Source organism: Zootoca vivipara, chromosome 8, assembly GCF_963506605.1.
Source record: "Zootoca vivipara chromosome 8, rZooViv1.1, whole genome shotgun sequence".
NCBI classification, from domain to species: domain Eukaryota; kingdom Metazoa; phylum Chordata; class Lepidosauria; order Squamata; family Lacertidae; genus Zootoca; species Zootoca vivipara.
This window is the reverse complement of record NC_083283.1, coordinates 24,438,032-24,452,991: the sequence shown is the minus strand read 5'-3', so window position 1 is coordinate 24,452,991 and position 14,960 is coordinate 24,438,032. Positions and strand designations below refer to the sequence as shown.

The window sequence follows — 14,960 nt, the reverse complement described above, 5'->3', positions numbered from 1 at the left end:
AGAAAGTAGACTGCCAATGTTCCTGTTTTTCGTGATATGTGTAGGGGTTCGGCGTCCCACCTCTTTCCCCCCTTCCTCCTAATGTCTCAACAAGTAAAATTGATGTGTAAAAATGATGCATGAGACACTGCACTACCTTTGTAACCCAAGAAAATCCTTAATAAAAATAATTAAATGAAAAAAATAATAGAAAGTAGACTAGGACCTTTTGAGTTAGGATATAGCCAAGCTAAACGTTTTTGGTTAGTATCTTTGTCTTACATTCTCAAGGTTTTTTATTTAAATAGGATGGATTATAATTTTGGACTGACACCCATCAAGAGTTGGTTACAATAACAAAGGGACTTGTTATTTCCGTGCCAGAATTATTATTTATGGGGCAAAATTCTTCTGAAAGTAATGTTGGGATAGACCCTAGTGCTCAGAGGTCTCCCGGGCTGTGATGAGGATAATATGGTAGCAACCTCATGTTTTTAGGATCTAACGCCAAGCTCAGATATCAGATCACTTCAGGAAATGAGCGAGGAGATTTTTACGTGGAACCTGAGATGGGAACTCTGTTGATTGCCCAGTGTCTTGACTATGAACAAGAACAGCATTATGAGCTTCAGTTGGTAGCTTCTGATGGAAAATGGGAAAACCATACCCTTGTCATCATCAATGTAGTCAATAAGAATGACGAAGCCCCTGTCTTCTCCCAGGACGAATACCACAGCAGTGTCTTGGAGGAACTTACTGATCTGCCAGTAATTGTTTTACGGGTAAGCAGGGTAATTCTGGGTTCAAAATTATACAAATGACGCTGGTGGAAAATACCAACAACTTAAAATAATTGCAGTTCTTGAAATCAAAGCATATTCCCTCAGAAAACAGTTTTGAGGAGCTTTGTGGGGCTTACTCTCCATAGTAAGTGTGGGTTTGCGCTTAGGGTTGCAGCCTAATTCAAGTAATGTGAATTTCTGGATACTAACTGTACATTTACACCATGCCATCGTTGTTGGGTTTCTACCAGACTCCATAGCGATCTCAGCTGGTTGCAATACAACTATCATGCCCGGGCTTTTTTATTATTTCAATGTATACACCACCTATCCAGATAATGTGCAAAGTGATTAAGAACAAACAAAGTATAACATAAAACAAACAAACATAGTCGAATATAAAACGATATACAAGACAAGTTTTAAAAAAACCCAGATCAATGAAACAGCCAGTTAAAAGCAGCAGGAAAACACCCCAGGTGAGCTTGATGGCTAAAAACCTTTGTAAATAATGTATCTGTTATCGGAAGACTACCCGTGGGAGGCGCTAAATAGGCCTCCACAGGAAGGGAATCCCAAAGTTTAGGTGTTTTGTGCTTAACCTTTGTGCTTGCTTTCAGGTTTCTGCAACTGACCCCGACCAGGAAGCTGACCAGAGTGCCCTTCGCTACTCATTGCACGGCCAGGGTGCCCAAGCAGAGTTCACTATCAGTGAGTACACAGGCGAGGTCACTGCAAATGAGAAGTTAGACCGGGAAAAGCGGTCCGTGTGGCGCTTCCTTGTTCTTGCTACGGATGAGGATGGGGAGGGTCTAACCGGCTTTGCCGACGTCATAATTGAAGTGACAGACGTGAACGACAACCCGCCTCTTTTCCTTTGCACCTCGGACGGTTGCTTTATGGGGCAAATTCCAGAAGACGCCCCTGCTGACTCCACCGTCATGGAGATGTCGGCGGTAGACCTTGATGACCCCAGAGCTGGGAAGAATGCCGTGTTAACCTACAGTATTATTCAGAATGTCCAAAATGAGATTAACCTCAACCTGTTCTCAGTTAACCCTGCTACTGGCACAATCTACACTGTGTTGGGATCCTTAGACAGGGAGAAAGAAGACCGGTACCTGGTGGTGGTTGAGGCGAAGGATGGAGGAGGCCTGACTGGAACAGGGACTGCCACTATTTTGGTCACTGACGTAAATGACCACACGCCAACCTTCACGCAAAAGATCTACACGGCCTTTGTCTCCGAGGGTGCAAGCCTCGGCGCTGAGGTTGCTGTGGTGTCAGCTACTGATGGGGATGAAGGAGAAAACGCTGTGGTGGCTTTCAGCATCCTAGGTGGAGATGAGGACCACAAATTCTTCATTGAGACAGACAAAGCAGACAAACGCGGTGTAATTCGACTGAGGAAGCGGATAGATTTCGAGAAACCCCACGAGAGGGTGTTTAACTTGACCATAAAAGCAGAGGACCTGGATTTTTCCAGCATAGCTCACTGCGTCATCTACGTGGAGGACTCCAATGACCACGCCCCTCTGTTTTACCCACAATTCTATGAGGTAGCAGGCCTAGCTGAAGATGTCCCCCTCGGAACTAAAGTCGTCCAGGTTATTGCTGTCGATTTAGATTCTGGGCTGAATGGGCGGTTCTCTTACCGCCTGCTAAATAAGTCGGACCCAAATGGGAAGTTCTCTGTGGCTACTGATGGCTGGGTCCTTGTGGCAGGTCTTCTGGATTATGAAACTGTGGCACAGTACCAACTCGTGGTCTTCGCTACGGATATGGGGCAGCCTCCCTTGAGCGGCAGTGCCACAGTCCTCGTAGCTCTTCAGGATGTAAACGACAATGGACCTGAGTTTGAGGCGCAGTACAGCCCAGTAGTTTGGGAAAACACTCCTTCTCCTCAGATTGTCCAGATGAACGATACCTCGACGCTTTTGTACGCTAAGGACAGGGACAGCCCAGCAAACGGGGCGCCTTTCTCCTTTCACTTGCTGAGCGACTTCGGCAGCGTGACCTATTTTAATTTGCAAGACTTCAGCAACGGGAGTGCAATGCTGACTGCATTGCACACGTTCGACAGGGAGGTGCACAAGGTATTTGAACTGCGGGTTCTCATTGCTGACAGCGGGAGCCCCCCCATGAGCTCAACCAACACATTAACCGTGAATATCGGAGACCGAAATGACCACCCTCATGCTGCTGGCTTCATGGAGTGCCTCATCTACAGCTACAATGGTAAGCTGATGGTGATGGAGCTGGCTTGCATGCTTAAAGGAGACTGCCTTATTCCAGGTCATGTTTTGTACACCTACCTTGGTATTGTCTATTCAAACTGGCAGCAGCTCTGCCGGGTCTCAGGCTCATCCTTCCCACCAGCTAATCCTTAAAAAACAAACAAAACGGAAACTCTGATGCCAGGGGTTGAATATGAGGCCTTCTGCATGCAGAGCATGTGACTTGCCATGAAGCTATCTACAGTCATGCCTGTATTCTGCATTCTTATAGCCTGCATTCCCTGTTCACAATCCGTTTCAGAACACCTTCAGAACATTAGGATGCATACAGAGGTGTTCTTGGTGAATCCCCTCCCAATTTTACATCTCCTGTTGGTTTTAGCTTGATGAGTTCTTCCCAAAGATTTGTGGGTTGTAAATTTGGGTGCATTCGGGGGAAGGAGTAAAAATAATACTAAAGAAAGTTGGGTGAGTTGAATGTGTTCCTTCGTGCAGTGTCTTCCAAAGTTTGCTCTGGCAGCTTGCCTGCTACCATCAATCTTCCCCTTAAATCACATGGCAGTAGTGATTGTCACGTCCATCAGGCTGTTATGCAAGCAGGGACTCGCACCTGCTTTGGTGTTTGGCTTTATGGCTATCTATCCTTACTAAAAAGCATATGTTTAGCCCTTCTTTTTAAGAGAAGTGTGAATGAGTGTAAACTAGGCCTGGGGAACCTTCTACACCAGGCACCCCCAAACTGTGGCCCTGCAGATGTTTTGGCCTACAACTCCCATGATCCCTAGCTAACAGGACCAGTGGTCAGGGATGATAGGGATTGTAGTCCAAAACATCTGGAGGGCCACAGTTTGGGGATGCCTGTTCTACACCTACAGTGTGGTGTAGTGGTTAAGAGCGGTAGACTCGTAATCTGGTGAACCTCATGACTCCGCTCTTCCACACACAGCTGCTGGGTGACCTTGGGCAAGTCAAACTTCTTTGAAGTCTCTCAGCCTCACTCACCTCACAAGAGTGTTTATTGTGGGGGAGGGAGGGAAAGGAGATTGTTAGCCACTTTGAAATATACTCGGAGTCAAGAGGTGTAGGAATCCACCACTATGAAGAATGTTTTTCCCTGGAAGGGGCCAGCGAAGTCCACGTGCAAGCGTGACCATGGATGTCGGGCGGACTCCCAGGGCTGGATTGGGGCCCTTGGGGGATCCGGGCGGGATTCTTGGCAGGTCTGGCAGTGTTGGACCCAGGCCTCTATCTCTCTGTCAATCCCCGGCCACCACACATAACTCCTGGCAAGGGCCTTCATCCTCACTACCCCTGGGTGTGTCTCGTGTAGGGCTGTGAGGACCCTTTTGCGGAGGGGCTGGGGAACAACAACCCTGCTTCCCCATAACAGGCACCCCTTGTGGGCCGACAGTTCATGTTTGCGGTTTGTGTAGCCAGCGAATTCTGGCCCGGGGCTGCTGCTGGGCCATCCTCGCCACACCCAGTCCAGGACCCGGGAGATGACCCTATCTTTTGTGGAATGGTGCGCAACTTCTTGTGCCTGAATGGGTCGGTCGGGAAGCAGCTCCAGGGTCATAACCTCTTGCGCAGGCGCTGGGTCGGGGCCTGTTTCTGGTAGTGGTAGCCTGCTGAGGGCGTCTGCGTGGCCCATCGCCTTCCCAGGGCGGTGGATTAGTGCATACTGGTAGCCGGCAAGGAAAATTGACCACCTGAGGACACGTGGAGACAACACTTGGGGGGTCTGCTTCTCAGGGGCAAACAGGCCAAGCAACGGCTTGTGGTCAGTCACTATGGTAAAGGGCCGCCCGTACAAGAAATCATGGAATTTTTTTACGCCCTTCACGATTGCCAGACCCTCCTTGTCAATCTGTGAGTAGTTTCGTTCGGCTGCAGCAAGCGTCTGGGAGAAGTATGCCACCGGCACCTCTCTTCCATCCGGGAGTTGGTGTCCCAGGACAGCGCCGATGCCATAGGGAGAGGCGTTGCATGCCAGCACCACTGGCAGCCTCTCGTCGAAGTGTGCTAAGACCGAGTTCGAGACGAGCAAGTCCTTGACTGCCTGGAATGCGGCCCTTTGTCGCTGGCCCCACACCCAAGGGGCCCTTTTATCTAGGAGTCTGTGTAGGGGCTCCGCTACCGCTGCCTTATGGGGAAGGAAGGCATGGTAAAAGTTCAATAGTCCCAAGAATGACTGAAGTTCGGGCTTGCTCTTGGGCGCTGGGGCCTCACAAATGGCCCGTACCTTGTCACCGGTTGGATGGACCCCTTCTGCGTCCACCTTAAATCCCAGAAAGTCCACCTGCGGCACTCCCAGTAAACACTTTTCCCGCTTCACCTTGAGGCCCGCCGTCTGGAAACGGTGCAGGACGGAGCGGAGGCGGTCCTCAAATTCCTCTGGTGTGGGCCCGGCGATCAGTACATCATCGAAGAAGGGGGTGACGCCAGGAATCCCTTTAAGGAGAGAGTCCATTAGATTCTGGAATATGCCTGGTGCCACGCTAACGCCAAATTGCAGCCGCTTAACTCTGAATGCCCCTCTGTGCGTCACAATCGTCTGAGCCTCTGCTGTGGCTTCGTCCACAGGCAACTGTTGATACGCTTGGGCCAAGTCCAGTTTGCCAAAGATTTTTGACCCAGCCAGGGTGGCGAGGACATGGCTGACCACTGGCACTGGGTATGCATGGGCCGTGAGAGCCTTGTTTATGGTGCATTTGTAGTCTGCACAGATGTGGACCGAACCGTTAGGCTTGACGGGTGTGACAATTGGAGTTTCCCAGGGGGCGTTGGGCACCGGCTCCAGCACTCCTTGCTCCACGAGCCGGTCCAATTCCTCGTCTATGCGGGGTTTCAGGGCGAACGGGACCCGGCGGGCCTTGTGCCTGATGGGTCGTACAGCGGGGTCTAGCTGTAGGGCAATGGGGGGTCCTGTATATCGTCCCAATGCCCCATCGAAAACCCCTGGAAACTCTTTGCATATGGCGTCCACGTCCACTTGTAAGCTAGTGCGGTTCACCCCGGTAACGGCTAGCCCCAGAGGTCCAAACCATGCCAGTCCCAGTAAGCTAACGTAGGGGCCCTTAACTACCAGCAAGTCCAATTGTTGCTTTCGCCCTCGATATTGCACCCTGAAGGTCCCCACCCCCATAGTAGGGACCTTACGTTTCTGGAAGTCCCGGAGGGTGAATGGGGCCGGCCTTAGTTTGGGACCCCCATTAGGGCACAGTTCCCTTAATGTTCGGGCCGAGATTATGGATAGAGTTGAACCCGTGTCCAGCTCCATGCGGCATGGGGCTCCCTCTATCTGTACCTCTATATAAATTTTCTCTGTGCCGGGATGGGGCAACTGGAATACCTGGTAGTCCGTGATCTCCGTCGAGTTGCCTTGGTGCATGGTGCCGTGTGACCTGGGGCTCCTGGGTCGGTCATCTGATGCTTGTCGACGGGTGAGTCGAGCCCGACACACCCGGGCGATGTGTCCCAATTTTCTGCACTGCCTGCACTCTGTGTTGCGGAAACGACAGGTCCTCCTCTCGTGGTTCTCCCCGCAGCTTGCACAGTTCCCTCCTTCTCGTCGAGGCTGCTGTGGTGTGTGTGCTGCTTGAGTGCGCCGCTGTACTCGGTGTACTTCCTCCCTGTCAGATTCGGATTCGTCGGTGAGGTCTTCGTGGTAGACCCTCGGTTGGGATGGCGGGGCCGGTCGTGCCTCTTGCGTTGACCTCTCGGCGGCTTCGGTTGCCAGGGCTTCCTCCAGAGCAATCTGGAACGTGAGGTCTTTTTTGGCGTAGAGGCGTCGTTGCAACATCTCGTCCCTCAGGCCACCGACGAGGCGGTCACGAAGCATGTTCTCCAATTCTGAGAAGTTGCATAACCGGGCGGCGTGGCGGAGGGAGGTCACAAACCCAGTTATGGTTTCCCCCGGGGCTTGCCGCTTTGCGTAGAAGGCATTTCGGCAAGCTACCACCGAGGGCTGTGGTGAGAAGTGCTCCTTCAGCCGTTCCATTATTGTTTTGTAAGAGACGGTAGCGACATCTCTAGGTGCAAGGAGAGCCCGGGCGATTTCAAACGTCTCCTCTCCACAGACGCTGAAGAATGTTGCCCTCTTCATGGCATCGTTGGTGACTTCTTTCGCTTGCAGGAGGAAGTTGAAACGGGCGGCGTACCCTTCCCAGTCTCCTGATGCTGGTTTGAATGGCGAGAAGCTGCTGTCGGTTGCCATTCTGGGTTCCTTGGGTCCTGGAGCTGAAGCCTGGATGCACGGTGCGATGCAGCGGTGCAGCAGGTGGCGGTGCTGCGGTGCAGTGCGTGGTGGCGGTCAGCTCAGCAGGATCCCACCTTCGTCGCCAGTGAAATATACTCGGAGTCAAGAGTGAATTTCATGCTCTTTATTCAGCTCATAGTCATCAAGGAGGAGAAGAGAAGACGAATGGCTCTTTTCCCCAAACCATCTGCTTATATACATTATTTACACAATGGGCCTTGCGTGATTGGCTACTTCAGGGCTACACCTGTGGGCCAATTATATTGTGGATTGACTTCTGCCTGCAGCCTGATTGGCTGCTCCTACAGGCCAATCAGGTAGCAGATTCACTTCTGCCAGCCGCCTGATTGGCTGCTCCAGCAGGCCAATCAGGTTGAGGATTCACTTCCACCTGGAGTTGGATTGGGTAGCTCCCGCTGATTCTGAATCCTATTGTTCTAGGATTCAGCTCAGTACATAACACACTTTGAGACTCCTTAGGGTAGTGATAAAGCGGGATATCAAATCCAAACTTCTTCTTCTTCTTCTTCTTCTTCTTCTTCTTCTTCTTCTTCTTCTTCTTCTTCTTCTTCTTCTTCTTCTTCTTCTTCTTCTATCAAATCCAAACTACTACTACTTCTTCTTCTTCTTCTTCTTCTTCTTCTTCTTCTTCTTCTTCTTCTTCTTCTTCTTCTTCTTCTTCTCCTTCTCCTCCTCCTCCTCCTCCTCCTCCTCCTCATGGGTCTAATTAGGTCCCAATTTGACCCATGAGGCTGTTTTCCCTTAACCCACACCCACCTCCCTTTACACCTGACATCATGTGTGATAATTGGCTGGTGGGTGGTGTTTCAATGCACCGTGCAGGGCTCTCTGCAAGATTGCCCCTATCACCTGGCATAACTGTCATGTGAAGTGACTGACAGGTCAAATTTGAATGACTGTCAAATTTGGCCCACGAGAGTTAAAGGAGAGAAGGATCCGGGCTTCTTCATAGATCTAATTCTAGTGCATGTTGAAATCCTGGTCTGCGACCAATGATCCATGTGTGGGCAAGTGGAAAGCACTTCTGAAGGTGCAGGGTATTTTGTTGATTCCCCCCACTAGCCGCAGAGCATGCTACAACTTCTGAAAAGCCACTCCAGATGGTGATGAGAGGACTTTACACAGGGGGGGGGGGGTAGCTGGAACTGGCACATCCCTCCCCCAGTGCATGGATCATTCCTCAGTGGTGGAGCTCATGCATTGCATGCAGAAGGTCACAGGTACAATCCCTGGCATCTTCAGGTAGGGCTGAGAAAGACTTCTGTTGTCTGAAATTGTGGAGAGCAATGGTGAGTCAGTGTAGAGAATAGTGAGAGCAGTGGTCCGACTAGGCATAAAACCAGGTCCCTCTGCTCTTCCCTAGGAATTGTTAGATCCAAGCCTCAGGTGGCATAGGGGCCTGAACAGGAATTTTGGTGGTTGATGAGCTCGGCATAGTTCCCATGGTCTTTACCTGGCTGGTTTCTGAGTCTCTGTATTTCCTTTGCTGAGACACGCCATTCACTTAAAAAACCTGGGTTTCTAAAACAGGTGCCTGCTATAAGCAAGCATATGCAAATTTTTCTTGATTGTCTCAATTCACTAAACTTGATGTTCGTTGGTTCACCTTGGAACAAGAGTTTTCTTGACCAGAATTTTGTTTTCGTAGGCATGCAGCCTGCACAGCCTGGATGACAGGTGTGTGTCAGGTTGCAGGTGTCGATATCTTGCGCTGATATCTCAACAGCGCAACATGCTTCCAGAATAGCTGAAAAGCAAACATGATAGGAAAATAAAATGAATAGTAATTTTTTACACGTGCAGAATGCCTTCTCACATTTACATAAGTAGTAGCTTTTCTTCTCCCCCCCACCTCATTTTTCTTCTCTTTTTTAAAGGTATCCTACCCACAACTGTATTGGGTAAGATTCATGCCCCAGATAATGATGACTGGGACCACAAGACGTATCACTTTGAAGGGAAAGCACCCAGGTAAATGTCAAGTTTTTATGTTTTTGAAAATAACTCTCTCTTAATGAGAGAGTCGAGCATCAAAAATGGGTAGGTGTTCTGAAAACTAATGCAGTATAGCTTCATGGCACACAGAACACATGGGCTGCATTCACACATCATACTAAATCAGGGTTGCCAACATGGTGGCTGATACCTCTGAGCACGCGCGCGCACACACACACACACACATTATCCCCATTGTCTTAAGGTGGCAAGAGTGGTTTCCTTTTTCTACCTTAAGAACAACATAGAGCTGAAGAAGGAAGTTAGAGGAGGGGAATCTCTTTCCCACTTCCTCTTTCAGCTCTATATGTTTTCAAGGCTCAGATGGATTCTGCTGAATCTGACTTTTACCCAGCTCTTAGAAATGTGAAATGTATGCACACTTTATTTCTGGGTTTTGTTTTGTTTTAAAGGTAGGCTGCTAAGGTAGGGGGTAACCAGAGGCATAGTGCCCACTTGCCCAAACTGGCTTCCCCAAACTGCAGCCCTCCAGATGTTTTGGCCTACAACTCCCATGATCCCTAGCTAAGAGGACCAGTGGTCAGGGATGGTGGGAATTGTAGTCCAAAACATCTGGAGGGCCAAAGTTTGGGGATGCCTGCACTATGCTATAGTTTAAGTTACAGGTAGGTAGCCGTGTTGGTCTGGCGTAGTCGAAACAAAAAAAAAAAAAAACCTTCCAGTAGCACCTTAGAGCATAGCTGCCAAGTTATCCCTTTTTTACAGGGATTTTCCCTTATGCTGAATAGGCTTCCTCGCGAGAAAAGGGAAAACTTGGCAGCTATGCCTTAGAGACCAACTAAGTATGACATGCATAAAGTGAAAGGGTGGACATAGGAAAATATTTTGGCTATCTTTATTAGGACTATTGAGGAGATTTTTAAATATAAATTGCTGTGCACTATGCTTCACTTACGGCGCAATTTGCACAAGACAATATAATCTACCTATTAAAAAAATAATATGTGCACCCCAGGCTTCAAACTATGAGAGATTTTAGGGGTGCAAGTATGTACCACAGGTTTGGTTTCTTTAGAAGGAAAGTCCTTAAGAGATGATGTGTGTTTTTGCAGTGCATTGATATGCAAATTCCATACTTCAAGGTGATTTGGGTTCCTTTCCCTCCAGGAGGGCAGTAACTTCGCTGCCAGGAGGTCAGCTTGCGTGAGTGCCACCCCTTCTCACTTACTGCTCCTGGACAATTTTATTTTATTTTATAAGGATTAACAGGCGAGCATAACCAATTATACTGGGGAGCAGATGAATTTTCCAGAGGGTAAATTCACATGAAATGCAACGAGCCAACACAGCAATGAAAATTAAGCAGATGGTGTGAATGCATGCATTTGTTGTTATTTCATTTAACAAAATTTATACACCACTTAAGTCAACAGAGAGCTCTAGCCACAATTTGATGGGGTGATACCATGAATGGTTTCTTCCTCTCAGGTATTTTATCCTGAATGACAATTCTGGCTTACTAAGTATCAAAGAAGGAACTCCTTCAGGAACGTATGACATAAGAGTGAAAGTTACAGATGGCATCTGGCCTGATGTGGTCTCCACTGTAAGGGTGGTTGTGAAAGAAATCAAGGAAGAAGCTGCCCACAATGCAGGATCTATCCGAATAAGAGGTAAAAGATGAGTTGTAAGCATCTTCTGGAGATCAGTTAACGTTGTTGGGACTCCTGAGTGCCCACCAAAGCCTGCAGCTGAGTCACTAAGAACTCATGACCAGGGGTATCAAAGGTTGCAATGTAACAGGTTCACAAGGGTATCATTGTTCTCTTGGTGGAAGGTAGTTGACCCAGGGCCCAGAAGAGTGATATTCTAGGACAGGGGTGGGGAACCTTTTCTGGCTGGAGTGCCCGATCTTTATCAACCCCACCTCTGGCGGGCCAATGTTGACAAGGCGGGCTGGACCTCTGACATGTCAGCCACCTGACAACATAGCGGCATCCCTTGAAACCTTGTCGATACTTTAAGGTGAACCATTTGGCTTTCCTGGGTTGTTTACAAAGGGGTTTCAGATAAATCCCCCTTTATGCTTCTCTTTCAAACCTCCACATGTGTTTAAAGGAGAAGTGTGTGGATGGGGAATTGAAGGCTTTATTTACTACATTCCTCCCCCACCCTGGTTGCTGCCATCTTTTGAAAAGGGAGAGGGAAAGAGCCTGCAGTTTGAAGTGCAGATTCCCCCTCTAACTTTGCGCGGCAGCAGGAGAGAGGACATCTGCGAAGCTGCTGCTCTCCGAAGGGGTCTCCCTCTCCTGTAAACATTGCTGCAGTGATGTTTAAAGAGCAAAGAAGGCTGCTTCAGGGAGCAGTTTGACAAAGCCATTCAAACAAACAGGAGTGGAGCAGCTGTCGTAAAGCTTTGCAAAAGCCTCTTTGAGGTAGCTAATGCAGGCACGTTGCTTCAAAGGAAGCTTTTGCACAGGGCCGGAGGTCCCCCACCCCTGGTATAGAAGACAGAAAGTGATTGCTCACTGTCAGCAACCTTCCCTGGTTGGATTCCAGCACAAGCTAACACAACTGGTCCCCAGTATCAGTAGGAGGAGAGGGGTTTGCACCCTCAGATGCTGCCATGACTAGTGATGGGGAAAACTGTCAATTATGGTTTCTGTCAAGTTCACATTTTTTCCATTCTCATTTCCAAATCGGGCTGCCACTCCTTCTTAACAAAACTTTCTTATGAAAATTCACCAGCATTTTAGGGTACATTTTTCTATGCCCGTGTTTGTATGCAATTTTGCCTAAACTGCAAAGCAGTTTACCTAATAAGAGCGCATTTTTATGCAAATATTACCCTGGTTTATGCATTTTTGTATACATCACTTGGCTAGAAAGCTGCATTGCAAAAATTCAGAGAAGTGTGAATTTAAAACGATGGCTGTGTTTCAGGTAGTGAATTTTTTCTGTGCGTGCAAAATTTGGCATGTCCTCCTTTACATATGAACTGAATCAAATATCTCCCCCATACCTAGTCATGGCATCCCCCAAATCCAGGATTTCAGGTCAGTTTAATAGCCCAAAGTTCCCTGCAACATGTCTTGCCCCTTGGCAGAGGCCGCAGGTAACCATGGGGTACCAAGATGTTGGTAAAGTAGTATGTGTTTAAAAAAATTAAGGTTTAGGTGTGCAATTGGATAAATTTTCAAAGGATGAATTCGTATGAACTTTCTGGAGGTGGTCTTGCATTTTAGAGAGGAGATGCCTGAAGGTTTTTATTTCGCCATTGCTTCAGTGTCAGGCTTGGAAATTTGTATGTATGTATATATATATTTACAGATATCACTGCGGAGGATTTTATATATCAGTCATCCGAGAGTGAAAGTAAGTACAACCAAATGAAGAAACTTTTTTCGGAAATCATACCAGCCCAACTCGAAAATGTCCACATCTTCAGTGTCTTGAACAGCCCAGGCAAAACACAAGGAGTAGATGTGTGGTTTGCAATTCATGGATCACCCTATTACAAAGCAGAAAAACTTAACGGAAATGTCGCTGTGTCCAAAGCACGGGTAAGTGGTGTTTGTTTGTCATTCTCTCTCCGCCCCCCCCCCAACTTGCAATTCTAGGCAACATTTTTAATGAAGTCTCTACAGAACCTATCTGATGGAATCTTTGTGGATTTCCTTCTAAATTTTATTCCAGATTTTGAGAGTGCAATTTTACATGGGAAAAACACGTCAGCTACTTCATGATCAAACAGGTTGAAGATAGTCTTTCCCTCCAAGAACTTCACTCTGCAGGGGGGGGGGGTGGACCTGTTGAGATGGCCCGCCTGTGGGGACTGGTGGAATCTGATGGTTTCCTAAACACCTGGTGGTGTGCAGGCAAAAAAAAAATGGTGTGGGGGAGGGGGCAGCTGGATCATAGGTAGTGTGAATTCCAGTCTCAACCTGAGGGTATACAGTCGTACCTCGGAAATTGAATGGAATCCGTTCCGGAAGTCCGTTCGGCTTCCAAAAGGTTCAGAAACCAAGGTGTGGCTTCCGATTGGCTGCAGAAAGCTCCTGCAGCCAATCAGAAGCTGCAGAACCCATGTTGGACATTTGGGTTCCAAAGAACATTCGCAAACCGGAACACTCACTTCCGGGTTTGCAGTGTTTGAGAGTCAAAAGGTTCGAGTCGCAAGGCGTTTGACTTCCAAGGTGTGACTGTATTGCCGTTCTTACCGTAGGGTGATGATAGCAGGAAAAGTCATCCAGCAAAACTTTTCCAAGTGGTGAGTGGACTCTTGCCATGTGGCCAAGAGTGTGTTGCTCTTACGTCCTCAGCAGCCTGCTGTAACAATTTTACAGATTTCTAAATGCAATAATAAATAAAAAATTCCTGAGGGACAAAATGGCTCAGAGTCACACAGAGCTGGACACCACAGTTATAGCTTGCCCAGTGAACAGACAGTTTCAGTTATTGGAGCCTGAGGCTGTGGGGAAGCTGCTTGGAGAAGCGAGGTCATTCACCTGCCCCCTTGACCCTTTCCCGTCTTGGCTTCTTAGAGCTAGCTGAAGGAGTCTTGACAGGGTGGGTCCAGTGGGTTATTGGAGGAGAGCTGGTGGTAGTTGTCCAAAACATCTGGAGGGTACCAGGGTTGCTGAAAGCTGCACCAGCTTAAGACTAAACTGAACATTGGGTTTAATCCAATTCAGTCCAGAGGAGACTTTTTAAGAACAAATACATTCCAGGGCACTGCTTGCTATGAGACAACTGCAGCAGAGCCCAAAAGGTATCATTTGTGAAGGCACCTGTAGAGTCTTCAAAGAGGTATTTTTAGTCTAGTTCTCTTGCGCATTTGGGGTTCCTTTATTTAAAAAAAGGCTGAAAACTAGATCTAACCCACAACAGCTGGAAACCATCCTGAATATCAGCATCACACAAGTTGGCATAGATGAATGTGCAACTGAAAACTGCTCTCATAGCGCCGGATGCACCAGCAAAAATGAATTCAGTGCTCTTCCCACGATTACTTCTTCCGGAAGTGTTTTGCTGGCCTCCATTACAGTACTGAGCAGTGCCCAGTGTACTTGTGAAGCTCGGGAGAGAAAGCACCATTCTTGTTCCTCCTACCGGATCAATCCATGCTTTAATGGTGGTACCTGTACGGACACAGACCTGGGCTACAGGTTAGTAGACTGGCTCATGATTGTGTTGTTGTTGTTTTAAAAAAGTGCCAACCTTTATAACAGGGGTGGGGAACTGGATCAGGGTAGAGCTCCGAATTTGAAAGTAGCCTGAAAGTCTGCAGGCCTCTTTTGACAGGTGGGTGGGCCACCCAACTGCCAATCACTTGGCATCATATAAAGCCATGTGATTTGAACGGCTGCAAAGGAAGAATGGGCTCCCCCTCCTTCCTTTGCAGCCACAGCTTGAAGGTTTGCATCACGAACTTCCCGCTCCTGACATCAAGTCTGAAAAATGTGGGTGCGGTTGACACAAAATGACCTAGTGACCCGCCCTTAGAGACCGGACAAGTCTCAGAGGCTTTATTAGTGAAGAAATGTTCAAGGTGCATTACAAAAATTCCAACTAAAAGCGCAATAAAGGAAATACCATTCACAGGTTATGACTCGGGTCACCTTGTATGCTAATAACCAATTCTAACGTAGCTGAAACAACACCATCTGCACACAAGAGGGAAGTATCTTGAACAGGCATCCCCAAACTGCAGCCCTCCAGATGTTT

General features: G+C 48.1%; 1 protein-coding gene across 1 annotated transcript in view; it reads left to right on the top strand.

The window, feature by feature from the left end:
• LOC118090207 (neural-cadherin-like) overlaps positions 1-14,960 on the top strand; it is a 57,024-nt gene that overhangs the window by 26,472 nt on the left and 15,592 nt on the right. Inside the window, exons 17-22 of the mRNA XM_035125620.2 lie at positions 478-761; positions 1,382-2,999; positions 9,155-9,248; positions 10,722-10,906; positions 12,564-12,796; positions 14,124-14,401. Coding sequence (XP_034981511.2) covers positions 478-761; positions 1,382-2,999; positions 9,155-9,248; positions 10,722-10,906; positions 12,564-12,796; positions 14,124-14,401 — 2,692 coding nt within the window. The remainder of the gene's footprint in view (positions 1-477; positions 762-1,381; positions 3,000-9,154; positions 9,249-10,721; positions 10,907-12,563; positions 12,797-14,123; positions 14,402-14,960) is intronic.